General features: G+C 49.3%; 1 protein-coding gene across 1 annotated transcript; it reads left to right on the plus strand.

The window, feature by feature from the left end:
* The first annotated feature begins 8,412 nt into the window (after nt 1–8,412).
* Nucleotides 8,413–15,257, plus strand: LOC118845628 (transmembrane protein 205-like). The gene is made up of 4 exons (XM_036753621.1): nt 8,413–8,499; nt 11,223–11,345; nt 13,162–13,325; nt 14,509–15,257. The coding sequence occupies exons 2-4, from the start codon at nt 11,246–11,248 to the stop codon at nt 14,806–14,808; spliced, it is 564 nt and encodes a 187-aa protein (XP_036609516.1). The 5' UTR covers nt 8,413–8,499; nt 11,223–11,245; the 3' UTR covers nt 14,809–15,257.
* Nucleotides 15,258–15,968: the final 711 nt, after the last annotated feature.

Here is a 15,968-nt window from a genome sequence, read left to right on the forward strand (position 1 = left end):
ACAGACTACTTGAAAAAACTGGGAGTGGTCTGAGGGAATCAAGAGGAGGGGATCCCAAGGCCTCACCTTTCTTGACTGCCATTTGCTTTCCTTCAGCAAAAATTCCTACCGCCCACCCAGGAAGCTAGGTGGTGCAGTGAGTACAACACAGGCCCTGGAGTCAGGAGGACCTGAATTCAAATGCAGCCTCAGACACTTGACACACTTATTAGCTGTGTGACCTTGGGCCAGTCACTTAACCCCAGTTGCCCTGCCTTCCCTCCTTCAAAAAAAAAAAAAGAAAAAAAAGATTCCTCCCCCTTGATCGTTTTAGTGGGGAGGGAGAGTCTATTTCCTAGACACATCGCTCCTCTCTTGTGCATTCAGACACTGATTTTCCGAATCCAAGTGTAAGACTTTACATTTATCCATATTTCATTCTATCTAGCCTGCCAAAATTTTGGCTCCTAGTCTAGTGTGCTAGCTGTCCCTTCCAGCTTAATGTAATTTGTAAATTGATAGGCATGCTATCTAAGTGATTAAGTCATAGATAAAAATATTAGCAAAAGACCAAGCACACACTCAAAAACTTGTGGAGCCGAGTGTTGTGAGCCAAAAACAAAAAAATAAATTAAAAAAAATAACCAACCACAGATATTCCTGCACTGGAGACCTCCTGCTAAGTGGACATTAAACCATTACTAGCCACTTATTTTTCAAATTAACAAGCTTTTATTTTCTCTTCCCCCACCACAATGGAAAAAACCAAAAACAAAACCCTTGTAACAAATATGCATAGTTAAATTAAAAAATGTCCACATTATCATCAACCCTCTGGTCATTCCTTTGATCAGAGTTCTAGTCTTTCAAAGCTGCAGTGTGGATACAGGGAGAAAGTACTGGATTTGGGATCCGAGGCCCTACATTCAAATCCTGGCTCAGCTACATACTCCCTGTAGAACTTCGGACAAGTCATGCAGTCTCTCTGACCCTCAGTTTCCCCGCTCTATAAAATGAGGGTGTTGGATGAGAGGATCTCACTCCAGACCCGATGAGTGGAGGGTTACCTGTGGAGATTCACCATTCTTCAGAGTGTGAACAGAGGAAGTGCTATCTAAGGGATTAATGTACATCTCTGTCAAGCAGCAGTGTTCATGGCTGCTAATTAGCTCACACAGTTAAAGCTTAATTGAGCTCAGCTAATTAAAATGGTGTAGAGGCCAAAAGGGTTTGTAGGATAGCAGATTCCTAACTAAGGGGAACTGAGGCCCGTGTATCTACAAGGTTAAAACCACCTCCAGGGCGGCCTTTGTCGAGGCCACCGGCTGCCTCACTCCAGCATGCTGATGAGCTAAGTCACTGGACAGAGCTGGAGCATTTCTGTGGCTGGTCATGAAAATGCTTTGGCCACATGGTTTTTCCCCAGGCCCCGACACCTAGAGTCTGACAGTGAGCTAGCCACTTCACCTTAGCCTCAGTTGCCTCATCTATAAAATGGGGCATGCCAGGTTTATTATCTATCTTATGGGGTTGCTGTAAACCTGAAAGTGCTGAGAAAATGTGTATTATCATTATTAGCACTATTATAATTTACGAGGCAGCATTACCAGGGTATAGAGAGCTGGCCTGGGAGTCAGGAAGGGGCCAAGGATGTTCAGATCCTGTGAATGACACACAAGAAAGCTTTAAGGCCCTTCGGTGCAGAGCAGGTGCTGACCTGCCTTGGCTGAGGGAATTCCCCAAACCAGTGAAGTCACAGGTAGGGATCCAAAAAACTTTCCCTATTAGGGGAGTCAGAGCATAACAGAACTCCTTTGAGTCTGGGACTGAATCCTGCCTCAGATACTCATAAACTGTTTTTGTAAACAGTTTATGTTTTTTATTTTTTCAATTAAGTATTTTTAAAAAATTAATCTGTCCTTCCCACCTGTTCTTCCACAAAGGCAGCTGATGGAGCAGTGGGTAGTGCACTGACCCTGGATTCAGGAAGATCTTTATTCAAATTCAGCCTCAGATACTTAAAAAAAATTTTAATAGTATTTTTTTCCAACTACATGTAAACAGAGTTTTCAACATTCATTTTTAAAATAAGATTTTGAGTTCCAAATTTTTCTCCCTCCCTCCTCTCCCCCCTCCTCAAGATGGCAAGCAATCTCAGATACTCTTAATAGCAGTGTGATTCTGGCAAGTGACTTAAACTGTGTGCCTCAGTTTCCTCAACTGTAAGATGGGGATAATAATAGCACCTCTCTCCTAGGGTGGTTGTGAGGGTCAGATGAGGTAATAATTTTGAAGTGTTTGGTACACAGTAGGCACCATATAAATGCTTATTCCCTTCCTACCTCAATATGTTGCTGCATAGTCCCCGATTAGCCATGTCCAGAAATGTCTCTCTGTCTCTGTCAGGAGGTACATGGTGCATTGCACTGATCAGTGTCCTGATGTCTTTCAAGGTTGTTTTCTCCATAAGGTGGTCTTCATGATCTAAATTGTTCTAGCTGCTCTCTTCTCTCCACGTTAGCTCACAAAGGGCTTCCCAGCTTCCTCTGAAACTGTCTGTTTCATCATTTCCTACGGCACAATCCTACTCCATTACATCCGTGGGCCAGTTTGGTTAGCCCTCCCCAGTAGGAAGGCACCCCCTTCATCTCTAGTTTGGGGCTGCCCTGAAAACAGCTGCACTAGACATTTCTGGACATAAAGATTCCTTTCCTCTTTCTCTGACTTCTTGGGGGTAGGATCTAGGTCTGGAAGTAGCATAGCTGGGTCAAAGGGGATGCACAATTTGGTCACTTTCTGGACAACTTAGCTGTCTGACCTTAGGCGAGTGACTTAACCTTCTGAGCCTTGGTGTTTTCATCTGTAGAATGGAGAGACTAATACTAAGAATTCCTACCTCGCAGGCTTATTGTGTGGAGCAGATGAGATCATGTGTATAAGACCTTAAAATTCCAAATAAATGCTGGCATCACGACCAGTAAACAGACTGGATATTGTGGCGGTCCTGGCGGCGCAGACACTTTATTTATACCTTTGGTGAGTAGTTGTCGGGGCTGAGGATTGTTCAATTCTCTTCAACTCAATAGAATCCACCACTTCCTCTGACTCTCCTCTTCCCGGGGAACAAATGGGTGTGGTGAGAGGAGAAGGTGCCTCCCCAACCCCCAGTCCCTACAATACCTCCTCAGTAAATATCTCAGCAAAAGTCAATTGATTTTAATCACTTATCAGTGTTATTGAGCAGATTATCAACTGGTTAATGATACCAGGGAGATAATAACTCTGGGGATTGATACTGGAGAAGATGCCAGATTGGCACTTGAGCCTGGAGTATTAGGATTCATCTTCAACTTCTTGGGGTTACCCCAAAACCCCAAGGAGATGTATCTGAATTGGAGTTGGGAGAGCCCCAAAGTAGACACACAGACATAGACACAGACATATACACAGACACAGACACGGACATATACACAGTCATAGACACACACACACATACAAACTATAGCTGTGACCTTAGACAGCTAATCAATAATTCTTTATTAGGTTGCAACTATGCGTCAGACACCATGCTAGGCACCGAGATACAAAGATAAAAGGAAGAAACTTACATTGTTTTAAGAGAGAGAAATGACCACTTTTCTGAGCCTCAGTTTTCCTTAACTATGGAATAAGAATGATAATATTTTGTATTCCCTGCCCCCTGGGCCATTGTGAGGGAAGTGCTTTGTAAGTCATAAGCGCTATAGGAATAAGAACTAGTATCTTTCCCATCCCCCACTGTGCTAGGAACAGAGCAGGGACTCAGTAAAGACTTGATGATTAAAGACGAGTAAATCTATCAAGAAGAGCTCAGATTTTCTTCAGACTCTGTGGGTACAGAGCAGGGCGATCGATAATACTCACGAGCTCATTTCATCGTCACCAACCTCCTTGAGAGTCGTCCCAGGACTACCAGATATCAGAGACAGAAGGAATCTCAGATGCCAGACAGGCCGATTCAAACCTGAACAAGGGTCCCTCCAACAACCCCCATAACAGACATTTGCATAGTGTTCTAGGATTTACAAAGTGTTTGCCAATGGATGAATGGTTAAAAGATATGAACAGGCAATTCTCAAGAGAAGAAACAGCCACATGAAAACAATGTTCTACATCACTGATGGTTGGAGAAATAAATATGAGGTCTCACCTCAACACTTATCAGATTAGCAAAGATGGCAAAAAAAAAAACCACCCAAAAAACATGGTGGGTGTTGGATGGGTCTTGGGAAAATACAAATACATTGTTAGTGGAGCTACGGATTAGTCCAGCCATTCTGGAGAGCAACTTGGAGCTATGCCCTCAGATCACTAAACTGTGCCTGCCCTTTGACCCAGCTATGACACTACCAGGCCTATAGCCCAAAAGATCCAAGAAAAAGAAAAAAGAACTGTGTATATAAACACTTTTTCGGGTAGCAAAACAAAGGGGATGCCCATCAATTGGGGAATGGCTGAACAAATTACAGTGAATGAATTAATGGAATGTTACTGGTTCTGAGAGGAATGATGAGAGACAGATTTAGAGAATCCTAGGGAGATATCATATTAACTGAAGCAGAGAAGTGAGCAGAACCAGAACAAGGAAGATAATGAAGAATTCTAAAGGAAAACAACTGTGACACATAGAATTGGAATCAATGTGATGAACAACTCAGGCTCCAGAACACTGGCGAGGAAGCCCAACTCCCACCTCTTGGCTGAGAGGGAATGAGCTAAGTGTACAGAAAGAGGCCTTGGCTTACCAACTCAGCCAATGTGTGGATTTGCTTTGGGTGACAAGGAAGGGCTTTTCTTTTTAGATGTGCAGGGCAGAGAAATGAAAGGTGTATATGAGAGGGGATAGGAATAGGGAGAAAAGGACATCGATGAATGATTAAAAAGTAAACCGAAGAAAACAGAAGGCAGCTCAGAAGGGAACAGACAAGCAGGGTGGCATGGAATGACCATGCTCTGTTTGAAATGTCTATTTTTAAATGAGCTGTATGTAACGGAGTCACGTTTTCGTACGCAGCCCCTTTTTTTCTGTTTTTGGTCTGGCAAAATTGTCACGTTTGTTGATGTCTGTCAAGTTTACAATAATTTTAAAAAGAACATTTTAAGACTCACAAAGCAAGTTACATCCAGGACTTCAGGACAGACTGCCAACAACCCTGTGAGATAGTCATGGCAGGTACTGTTGTCCTTATTTTATAGAGACATTATTTTATAGATTTTTATATTATATATATATATATATAATTTTATATTTTGTAGCTAAAGAAACTAAGTCTCCTAGTTTGCCCAGAGTTACAGAGCTAGTAAATGTCAGGGTCAGGATCTGAACTTTGGTCTTCCTGATACCCAGTTTGGCACACTCTCTGCCATGCCACCCACTGGATGAGGGCATTCATTCACCCTCTGCTAGAAATCTCCATGGGGAAGCCACAGACCATTCTACTTTGGAATAATTTTTCTTGGGAGCTTATCAATCAACCAGTCACCAAGCATTGATAACCCCCTACTATTCGCTCATTCAAGAAACATTTCTTAAATACCTCCCCAGCGGGTGATTCCAAGGTGGAAATGGATTACATCCTCTCCAGTCTTGTCTTTAACATTGTCACTTTTTCCTCGTATGCAGCCCAAATTTTCAACCTTTCCTCATTGTTTGTAGTTCATTACCAGCCTCCAACAACACAGAATCAAACCATCGCTGGATGCACACCCTCTTTAGTCCCATTAAGGGGTCTTTGTGGACCAGGATTCAATCCTGGTGAAGCCCGACCTCCAAGGGGAGGGGTCAGGCCCTTTTGTACACACTCTGTGGTTCTCTAGACCCTCAGGCCCCACCTAGACCTTTGGAAAAATCATTTAAATATTAGGTTTGGTTCACGTCTAAGGTTTCTCCAACAAGGAGTGAAAAGGTCATTCTCCCCATTCCTCCTCTTCCTCCCCTTCCTAGATTTTGGTCATATTCTGGGCAGGAAAGACAAGATGGTGGCTGCTCCAACCATTGCCTGAGCTGGGAGTCACCAACTGCAATCTTTCTAGTGAAATGAAGGCCCACCAGGACTTCCATCCGCCCTGCCCCCTCCTCCTATGGTCCCTGGGCGTTACCATTACCATCTGCACTCTAGTCATGCCGTCCAGACCCCTGGGCCCTGTTATACACCCCTCTGATAGACCCACATGCACAAAACGTGGGAGCCTCTCCATTGGCCCTGCAGCTAAACTGCCTTCCCTGAAGTATTAGAGGGTGTGATACTTAAGAGCAAGCCCTGTCTCGCTCCCTCTACTAGTATTCCTAGTGGTTAGCACAGGGTGTGGCACATAGTGTTTAATAAAATTTTAAATCATTCATTCCTGGGAAGCCATCTCTCTCTCTCTCTCTCTCTCTCTCTCTCTCTGTCTGTCTCTGTCTCTGTCTCTCTTTCTCTCTCTGTCTCTCTCTCTCACACACACACACACACACACACACACACACCCCTCACAAGTGCACAATGCCAAAGACTTGAGCAAGCAGCAGCAGCAGCCTGAGGACTGTGATTTCCTCCTTGGAGGTTCATCCTTGAAACATCCCACAATAAGCCACAATAAGAAGGAGCTTTTTACCTTCCCCTCAGGCCTCTGTGACCTCTCTTGAGGTCTTCTGCCAAGTCAGGCAGGGCTCTTCATGCTTTTGGTGTTCATCTTCTCCAAAAAATACTATAGGGGTTCCTCCCATAGTGCAGCTGGTGCCAACTGGGGGCCGCCGGGGGCAGGCTACCAAGGCTGGAGACGTCCATCTCAGGATTGCTGTTAAGTCACCTCTGCTCAGGGAAATAAGCACAAAGGGGAAAAGGCAGCCAGGCTTTTGGGGCCTAGGCTCAGCCCTCCTATCCAAACATGTCTCGAACTGTCATGGTGGGCCCTTCCAGCTGAAGTGGGGAGAGGGAGTCCTCCATTATCAGTCATAGGAAATAAGCGTGTGTGTGTGTGTGTGTGTGTGTGTGTGTGTGTGTGTGTGTGTGTGTGTGTGTGAGAGAGAGAGAGAGAGAGAGAGAGAGACAGAGACGCAGAGAGACAAAGAAAGAGAGACAGACACAGAGAGAGAGAGAGAATATCTGCCTCTTGGACCAGAGAGAGGAAGGAAGAGAAAGGCAAAGGGTAGCTTCTCCTTTTAAAAACTATTTGGTGGGAGGCTGTCTTCTTGGTTCCATGGCCTACCCTCTCTGAGGGACCCCATCCCGCCCCCTGCAGCCCTGGTGGGACCAAGGGACCACCTAGGATTTGCTTCAGAACAGATGGGGCCAGAGGTCCAGCACACGAGAGGGGGCCTACAGTTTGCCCCCCTGCACCCCCTTTTTCAGATGAGGAAACTGGGTTTGGTAAATTAGGAGCACAGCCTTAGAATGGGAAGGGCCAGGAGGCCAGCTGCAGGGCTGCCCTTCACTTGTAAATGCCAGTCTCCTTGGGATACATTGTTTCCTCCTCCCCAGTTACCTCCCAGGAAGCTGAGGCTGGTCTCCTCTGTACCCCGACACGAGGAGGCTCCAAGTCCTGCTCCCAGTGGGTGACTCACGGTTGCTCTCCGCCAAGGAGGCATGGGCCCAAAGGCAGCTGCCAGGTCCCAGCTCCTCTGGGGATGCTCGTGGGCCCCCTGGTTGTAACCCAGCAGAGTCCTGGAGGAGCAGCACTTGCCAGCTGTCCCTCCCTGGGGGTGCTCCTGTGGGGGCGGTGCTGCTGGCTAGCAGAAGCCTCTGCTGACTGCCCTTTCAAGCTCGTCAGGTTGGGCCTGTCCTGACCCCCAAGGGGTGGGCGCTGGGACCCTCCTGTCACAGACCGTGGTCACCAGCTGGTCAAAGGGAGATGCTTTGAAAGTCGGGTCTTCTCCAGCCAAGCCCAGGGGCCCCTGCATCAATCACTAAAGTCGCCCCTCTCGGAGAAGCCTCCGACTCCTTCATGCTGGTCGGCACCTGCCCTCTGCCGAGGGTCCCCAGGGGGTCCCCAGAGATTAGGGGCTCCTGAAGGGGTAGGTGGGCTTGCCCCCACCCCTCCCTCAGTACCCTGTGAGCTGAGCACGGAGCCTGGCACACAGCAGGCGCTTAATAAGTGCCGGCTTACTGATAGCAGCCCCCTGCGATTTAGCGGCCAGACCACCCCCACCGTGCACACCCACGAACAGCCACGCGCGCGTTTTGGGATTTGCCCCAGGGTCACCCAGCCCCAGGGTCCTGCTCTGACGCAGGAGGCCCAGTGGGGACAATTGGAACCAGGCTCCAGCCCTCCCGGGTCCTCCAGGCGGGCCGGGGATGGGGGGGCGGAGCTGGGGGGATGGGGGCAGGGACATCCTCGAGGCCTAGGTCAAGGGCGGGAGGAGGGCCCAGGAAGAACGCGCCCGAGGGGCCGCCCCGTCCCGCCCCGCCCCGCCCCGCCCCGGCGTCCACTCGTGCCTAGTCCCTGCCGGGCCTCCCAACCCGGGCAGCTCCACGGCAGCCAGCGGAGCGAAGGAGGACCTAGGTAACGGCCATCGGGGCTCGGCGTGGCGTGGGCGTGCGGGGGGCGCCTGGGCCTCGGAGACCACGCCCGGGGGGCCCGGGCCAGCTGGGGCTGACCTGGGGCGGAGGGGGGCTGCACCCCAACTTTGCGGGACCCCAAACGTAGGCAGGCCCAGATGGGGGCGGCGGGGAGGGGCGAGCCACACTTAGGAAGTCCGAGAAGTTTGTCTGAGTCACCTCCTACCTCCCCCCTGCTTTCCTCCCCACTCTTGCCTCTCTCTCTCTCCCTCCCCTTCTCTTCCCATCCCCCTCCCCTCGCCTTCTTTTCTTCCTCCCCCTCCCTGTGCTTCTCTCCCCCTCCTCTTCTTCCTCCCCCTCCCCTCTCTTTCTCTTCTTCCTCCCCCTGCTTCCCTCCCCACTCCTGCTTCTTTCCCTCCCCCCTCTTCTCCTCCCCCTGCTTCCCTCCCCACTCCAGCTTCTCTCCCTCCCCCTCTCCTCTCCCTCCTTCCACCACCCCCTGCTTCCCTCCCCCTTCCCTTCCCTCCCTCTTCCCTTCCCCCTGCTTCCCTTCTCCTTCATCCTCCTGCTTCTCTCCCAGCTCTTCCCTCCTTCCTCCCCTCCTCCCTCCCCCTTCCCTCCCCCTGCTCCGCCCCCATCTCTCCCTCCCCTTCTTCATATCTCTAGGTCTCTCTCATCTTCTGTCCATTTACTCCCATCTAAAATGCCTTAGTTTCCCACATGCTCCTTTCCTGCTTTGGCAGCCTGCATTATTTTCTCCAAGGCGTCTCCCAGCTTTGACATTTTCTGTTCTAGGGTCAGTCAACCAACCTTGATCACCATCATCTTTGCTGTAGAGCATATATTAAGCACCTACTATATACCAGCCACTGTGCTTGGTGCTGGGGATATTTAAAAAGGCTAAAACCCGCTCCTGCCCTCAAGGAGCTCTTGGTCTAATGAGGAAGAGACCACAGCCAGGACAGAGGGGGGGGCAGTCTCAGAGGGAGGGCCCCGGAGGAGAACCAGGAGGGGCTTCTTGCAGAAGATGGGAACTGAAGGAAGCTGGGGGAGCTAGGAGGCAGAGATGAGGAGGGGGAGGAGGCCTGAAGTCAGGAGAGGGAGGGTCTTGTCCAGGTAACAGCAGGGAGGCCAGTATGGGGTTGAACAGACTGGGGCCCACCTTGTAAAGGGATCTGAGTAGAAGAAAGACTGGAGTGGGGAGAGACTCGAGGCAGGCAGGACCCCCCACCTCACCCCCAGCAGCTATTGTAGTAATCTAGCTTTGAGGGGATGAGGGTCAGCACCATGGTGGGGGCAGGGGCAGGAGAGGAGGGGGCAGATTCAGGAGATTTTGATAAAGGTGGAATCACAAACCTTGACATCCTGGGAGGACAGTGGCACACATGGAAATTCAGAAGAGAGGAGGGTTTGAGGAAGGATAACGAGTTCAGTTGTGGACATGTTGAGTGTAAGACATCTGTTGGACGTCCACTTCAAGATGTCCAGTAGAGAGTGGAGTTGGGAAAGTAGAGGTCGAGGAGGAAGGTTAAGTCTGGATAAACAGATGTGTGAATCAAGTTGCCTTCCCCATTAGACTGTAAGCTCCTTGAGGGCAGGGCGTCCATGTCCAGCACATAGTAGGTGCTTAAAAATGTTTATTGACTGATTAATTGGCATAAAGATGATGATGAATGCATCTGAGTTGGATTGAGAGAACACCTGAGAGAACACCAAGGGAGATGATATAAAAGAAGAAAAGAGCATTGTTAGTGAATGTGGTTAGTGGGTGTGACTTGGATTAAGATCCAGCTAAAGAATCCTCCAACAGGTAGGAGGAGGACTGCACAGAGCAGGGTACCGAAACCTAAGGAAAACAGTAGCAATGAGAAGATGGTGATTAACTGTCAATGGCTGCAGGGAGGTCAAGGAGAATGAGGATTGAGAAGAGGCCATTGGATCTGGCCATTCGATGGTCCTGGGTAACTTTGGAGAAAGTAGTACGGTTAGAAGCCAGACTGAAGAGGGTTTAGAGGAGAATGAGAGGAAAGGAAGTAAAGCACTGGATGTAGATGGCCTTCTCAAAGGGTCTACCCACAAAAGGGAGAAGAGACAAGGATAATAGCTAGTTGGGATGGATAGATTCGAGTTAGGATTTTTTAAGGATGGGCAAAATGGGGAAATTAATAGGACATGTCTATGTGATGGAGTAGGAGCAGCTAGGTGGAGCCGTAGTGCACAAAGTGCTGGGCCTGGAAATCAGGAAGCCTAGCTCCCTGAGTTCAAATGTAGCCTCACTTGGCTCTGTGACCCTGAGCAAGTCACTTCATCCTCTTTGCCTCAGCGTCCTCATCTGTAAAATGAGCTGGAGAAGGAAATGGCAAACCACTCCAGTATCTCCTGTCAGGTCACAGAGAGTTGGACACAACTGAAACATGACTTAACAACACTAACAACAACCACCCGATGGAGTAGTTTGTGAGGATCCAGTGGGTAATATATGTACAGTGCTTTGTAAGCCTTAAGGCGCTACATAAATGTCAGCTGTTATTATTATCGTAGATGAGGAAACTGGAGCCTGGAGAGGTGGAATGACTTACCCAAGGTCATAAACACAATGCCATCGGCAGGATTTGAATTCTGCTCAGAACCAGTGCCCTTCCTGCTGTAGCAGGCTGCCTACTAATACTTGTTTGTGGAATCGTGTGCATGATCGACTGAGTTAGTGTCTCTCTTTGTCTACACCAGATCCCAGGCCCCTGCAGCCCACGATGCCTACCGATGTGGAACCCTCCGTTCTTGCTAAGACCCTCCACCTTATCTTCCTCTCAACCTTCTGGGGGATGCAGATTTGGGTGACCTTCATCTCAGGTGGGCCTCAGGGCAGGGTTTTATCCGGTCTTTGTGGTAGACCTTTACCCGTCCCCTTGTGTGTTTGGCCTCAGTGAGGGATGCAGAGATTCAGTTCATCAGGCATGTATTAAATGCATGCTGTATGCCTGGCACTGTGCTAAGGATGCATGGACAAAAAAGAAACAGGTCCTGCCTTCAAGGAGCTTCTGTTTTGTTGCTGAAGATCCGTCCTACAGGGATTGAATACAGGATGTACTCAGGTGACCAGGACCTTGCCCAGCACTTGGGGACCTTACATTCTAAGGTTGGGACCAGGACAGTTAAGTAACTAGCAGGGTTGGGCAGTAAGTGGTAAGCCCCTGCTAACAACAATACTAGCTGGTATTTATGTACAACCTTAAGGTGGTACTCCCCAGTGACTCCTCCCCATCTTCTCTCCTCCCACTGCTGCAGCCCCCCTTCTCTCCCTCATGGCTGAGGACCCTGAAAAAACTGAAGCTCTGAGTCTGGAGCGCCCTTCCCCCTCCTCCCCAGTTCCACATTCGAAGTCAGCCGACCATCACCCCCTCCTCTCCCTGGCTCAGGTCTTGGAGGACAAGGACAGCCCTCCGACTTGTGCTCCCAATACCTTCCTGTCTCCTCTAGCATATCTCCTATCCAGCCATCCCCTTTATACCGATTTTTTTTTTAAATTTAATTTAATTTAAAATTTTAAAATTTAATTTGGTCATTTTTTCAGTGAATATTTCTGCTTCCTTTCCTGCTGCCTGTTTCTCCCCCCCCCCAGCTGTCCCTTCTCTCTCTCTCCTCTTCACTGTCGCATCCCTAGAACATCTCCACTCGATGCCTTTCCTTCCTCAACATCTGCTCCTTCCTCAGAACTTTGCAGCCCTGCTTCTAAGACCCAAACATCTCTCTCCAGCGTTCCCAGTGAGCTCTTACACTCTCTCTTAGAATGCTAGCTCCCTGAGGTCAGGGGCTGGGCGGCTTCTGATTTTATAGCATCCCCCCACCCCCACCCCCCAGCCCAGTGCCTGGATGGAAATAAATGTTTGTAGATTGATTGATTGGATTGATCTCTAGCTTTGGAAGGAATCTCACTGGGTCCAGCCCCCTCGTTTTACATCAGAGTGATGTTCAAGGCCTAGGCAGGATGATGGGTCCACAGCTGGAAGGGACCCCAGAGGCCTTGGAGCCCACTCTCCCTCATTTTGTAGATGAGGACGAGGAGGCTCAGGGGAGGTGGAACAGATACTAAGCCTCGGTCCTGGGGCCCCTTGGGCGGCCAGGCCGGTGAATCTTATGGACCCCTTTCTCAGAATCATGTTTTAAACGCATAACATGAAATACTTAGTATTACAAAGGAAACCAACTAGAGTGAAATACACCCATCCAAGTATTTAAAAACCAAACAGAGGCAGGGTTTTGTTGTTTTTTGTTTTTAAGCTGAGGGAGAGAAAATTATTCCTTGTTAATTGAAGAAATGAACTTTTTTTAAAAAATGCAAAGGATTTGAATGGGGAGCCAGAGTATTCTAGGCTACAGCTACACTTCTAAGTTTTGTCTTTCCTTATTAGAATTTAAGCTCCTTGAGGGCAGGCTTACTGGCTTACTTTTTAGATTTGTTCTCCCAGAGGTTAGCACAACATATGAATGAATGAATGAATGAATGAATGAATGAATTCCGCTCATCCCCTCCCCCATACACTCCAGGTTGATTTTTCGAACCCATGAGCTGGATTTTGCATTTCTCCTAAGCAGATTTCCACTTGTCAATATGAAATGAATTCCTTGCCTGGCTCTCTCCTCCCTGTCCCTGCCTCTGTCTCTGCAGGCTTTGTGATGGGTGGAAACCTCACCCGCCACACCCTGGGCTACATCCAGAGCCGGCTTTTCCCGTATTATTTCCACATTGGCTCCGCCTGCTCCTTCTTTAACCTGACTATCTTTGCCATGTGTCACCCCAGGGAGCTTCTCAATGATGAAGAGACCACACAGGTGGGTACCTCCTGAGCTGGTGCCTCACTCCCAGGAAGGGCGGGCCTGACCGAGCCCGGTTTGCCACCACCCCGGGGGGACTCTGGGCATCTCAGAAAGGGGCTAGAAAACCGCTGGTGATTCTCAAACACTGTGCTCTGTGAGCCAACATCAAATGATAATAACTAACATTCCAGGTGTGGAATGGGTAGGAAGCTGGCGGATTAGATTCAGTTCTGCTCGATTCAACAATTTATTAAGCTGTTTCTGTGTGCCCAGGACTGTGCTAAGTACTGGAAATCACAGAAGTAGAGTTGGAAGGGTCCTCAGAGCCTGCCTTGTCTGACCCCTCCATTTTACAGATAGGGAAACTGAGGCAGAAGGAGGTAAGTGACTTGCCCAGGGTCACTCAGATAGCAAACAAGACAACTGGGATTCAGGCCTCGGGCCTGTGATTGTAAGTTTTTCACTTTTATCATACCACACAGCCTTTCTTTCCCCCTTCCCCAGCCACATTTATCCCTTCTTCAAAATGCGATAGTAAACAACTGCCTGGCCTTCCTCACAGGGGTGCTGTGAGGCAAGAAGCATTTATTAAGTGCTTACTGTATACCAGATTAGAAAGAAAAGGCAAAAACATCTCTTGCCCTCCAGAAGCTGACGTGGCAGGTGTGGCAGGGCAGAGCAGGGGTGATGACCAACACCAGGCCTTTCCAGCAGCAGCTGCTTAACAGTCTCTTCCCTTTCTTTGTATCCCCAGAGCTTAGCACAGAGCCTGGCACACAGTAGGCACTTAATGAATGTTTGTGGACTGACTAGTGCATGTGTTGTCCTCACATCTGGAGGCCTTGTGGTAGCATGTTTCTGCGCAGGGTCGTGCAGGAGGGAAAGTCTAGCAGGTGGTCCCATCCCCCATACCTGCCCCCCAAGTACTGGTTGGAGAGACTCTGTGTTCTGGTTGGGGAAGGGCCCTGGACGTGGGACCCAGAGACCTGGGTTCGAGTCTTGGCTTCGATTCCTACTAGCTGTATGACTGAAGAAGCCACTCCCCTGATCTTCCCCCCTTGTAAAGGGGCAGTCAAGCTTGCACCCCCTGCTCCCAGGCCAGTAGCCCTTTGTAAACCTCACTGATGCTAAAGCCTGAGCTTGGAAACAGTAACCTCCCAGGCGGCCTCCATCCTTACTGGTTCATCCACCGTGACAGCTCATCGTTTTCTTCGTGTGCGTCATCGTGTCCGCGCTGAACGCCCAGTGGTTCGGCCAGATGACCTCCGACATCATGGCCGACATGCACCTCCTGGAGCAGAGCTACGGGCTGGGCCAGGACATCGGCTTCTTCTCCCGCAAGTCCTACACGCGGCTGCGCGAGTCCAACCCCAAGTACAGGCAGCTGTCCCAGCAGCTCAACCGCTATCGCCTCCTCTCCTCCCTCTGCAACCTGGGCTGCCTGGCATGTAACGGCTTCAGCCTCTGTCACATGGCCACTCACCTCTCCACCTTGTGACGGAGGCTGGGCGGGTGTGGGGAGGGTCCTGAGCCAGGTGATGGATAGAGAGTATGCAGGCTTGGGACAAGGAGGAAGGAATTCACACCCTCCCTCAGATACTAGCTGTGTGTCCCTGGGCCACAAATGAATGAGTGAGCAAGTGAATGAGTGAGTGAGTAAGTGAATGAAGAGTTTGCGCCTCTGTATTGGTCCCTTTCTGCTTGCTCTATGACTCTGCCACCTCAGGAAGGCCGTCCAGAGTCTTTTCTTAGAGGCTGAGGTCAGCTTCCAGCACCATGCGAGGGACCTTTTGAGCTGAAGGGGTCAGAACCTTGTTTCTTGTCTACTTTCTTCCCAGAGTCTTGGTGCTAGATCTGTGGGGCAGTGTGTAAATGGATGGAAAAATGACTGAAAACAGAACGAAGGGATAAGGAAATGGATGGATGGATGGATGGATAAGTGGATGGATGAGTGGATGGATGGATGAATGGATGGATAGATGGATGGATGGATGGATGAATGGATGGATAAGTGGATGGACGAGTGGATGGATGGATGGTTGGATGGATGGATGGATGGATGGATGGATGGATGGATGGATGAGTGGATGAGTAGATGGATAAGTGGGTGGATGGATGGATCGTTGGATAAGTGGATGGATGGATGGTTGGATGAGTGGACGAGTGGATGGATGGATAAGTGGATGGATGGATGGATGGATGGATGGATGGATGGATGGATGAGTGGACGAGTAGATGGATGGATGGATGGATAAGTGGATGGATGGATGAATGAGTGGATGATGGATGGATGGATGAGTGGACGAGTGGATGGATGGGTAAGTGGATAGATGAGTGGGTGGATGGATGGATGGATGGATAAGTGGATGGGTGGGTGGGGAGGTGGATGGGCAGATAAATGGATGCACACACAATGAGTACTAAAGATGATGATGGGAGTCCTTGTCCTGGTAACATAGAGTTCTCAGTGGCTCATGGAAGCTTTCTCTGGATGGCGCGGTTTAGAAGTCTTCTTGCTGTTACCTCCACTAATGATCACACCGTGTGCAGACCTTGAAGTCAGGACGACATGGCAGGGTTGACGCTGCTGGACCTGGAATCAGGAAGACTGGGTCCGAATCCCCATCCAGACACTCAGTACCTGTGTGACCCTGTGAG

This window comes from Trichosurus vulpecula, chromosome 4 (genome assembly GCF_011100635.1).
Source record: "Trichosurus vulpecula isolate mTriVul1 chromosome 4, mTriVul1.pri, whole genome shotgun sequence".
Lineage (NCBI taxonomy): Eukaryota > Metazoa > Chordata > Mammalia > Diprotodontia > Phalangeridae > Trichosurus > Trichosurus vulpecula.

What these genes read in the sequence shown, in the direction of transcription:
- LOC118845628 (XM_036753621.1), top strand. Translation starts at nt 11,246, where the DNA reads ATGCCTACCGATGTGGAACCCTCCGTTCTTGCTAAGACCCTCCACCTT. An exon ending in TTGGGTGACCTTCATCTCAG is followed by an intron (nt 11,346 to 13,161) that starts GTGGGCCTCAGG and finishes CTGTCTCTGCAG; the next exon opens with GCTTTGTGATGGGTGGAAAC. An exon ending in ATGATGAAGAGACCACACAG is followed by an intron (nt 13,326 to 14,508) that starts GTGGGTACCTCC and finishes CCACCGTGACAG; the next exon opens with CTCATCGTTTTCTTCGTGTG.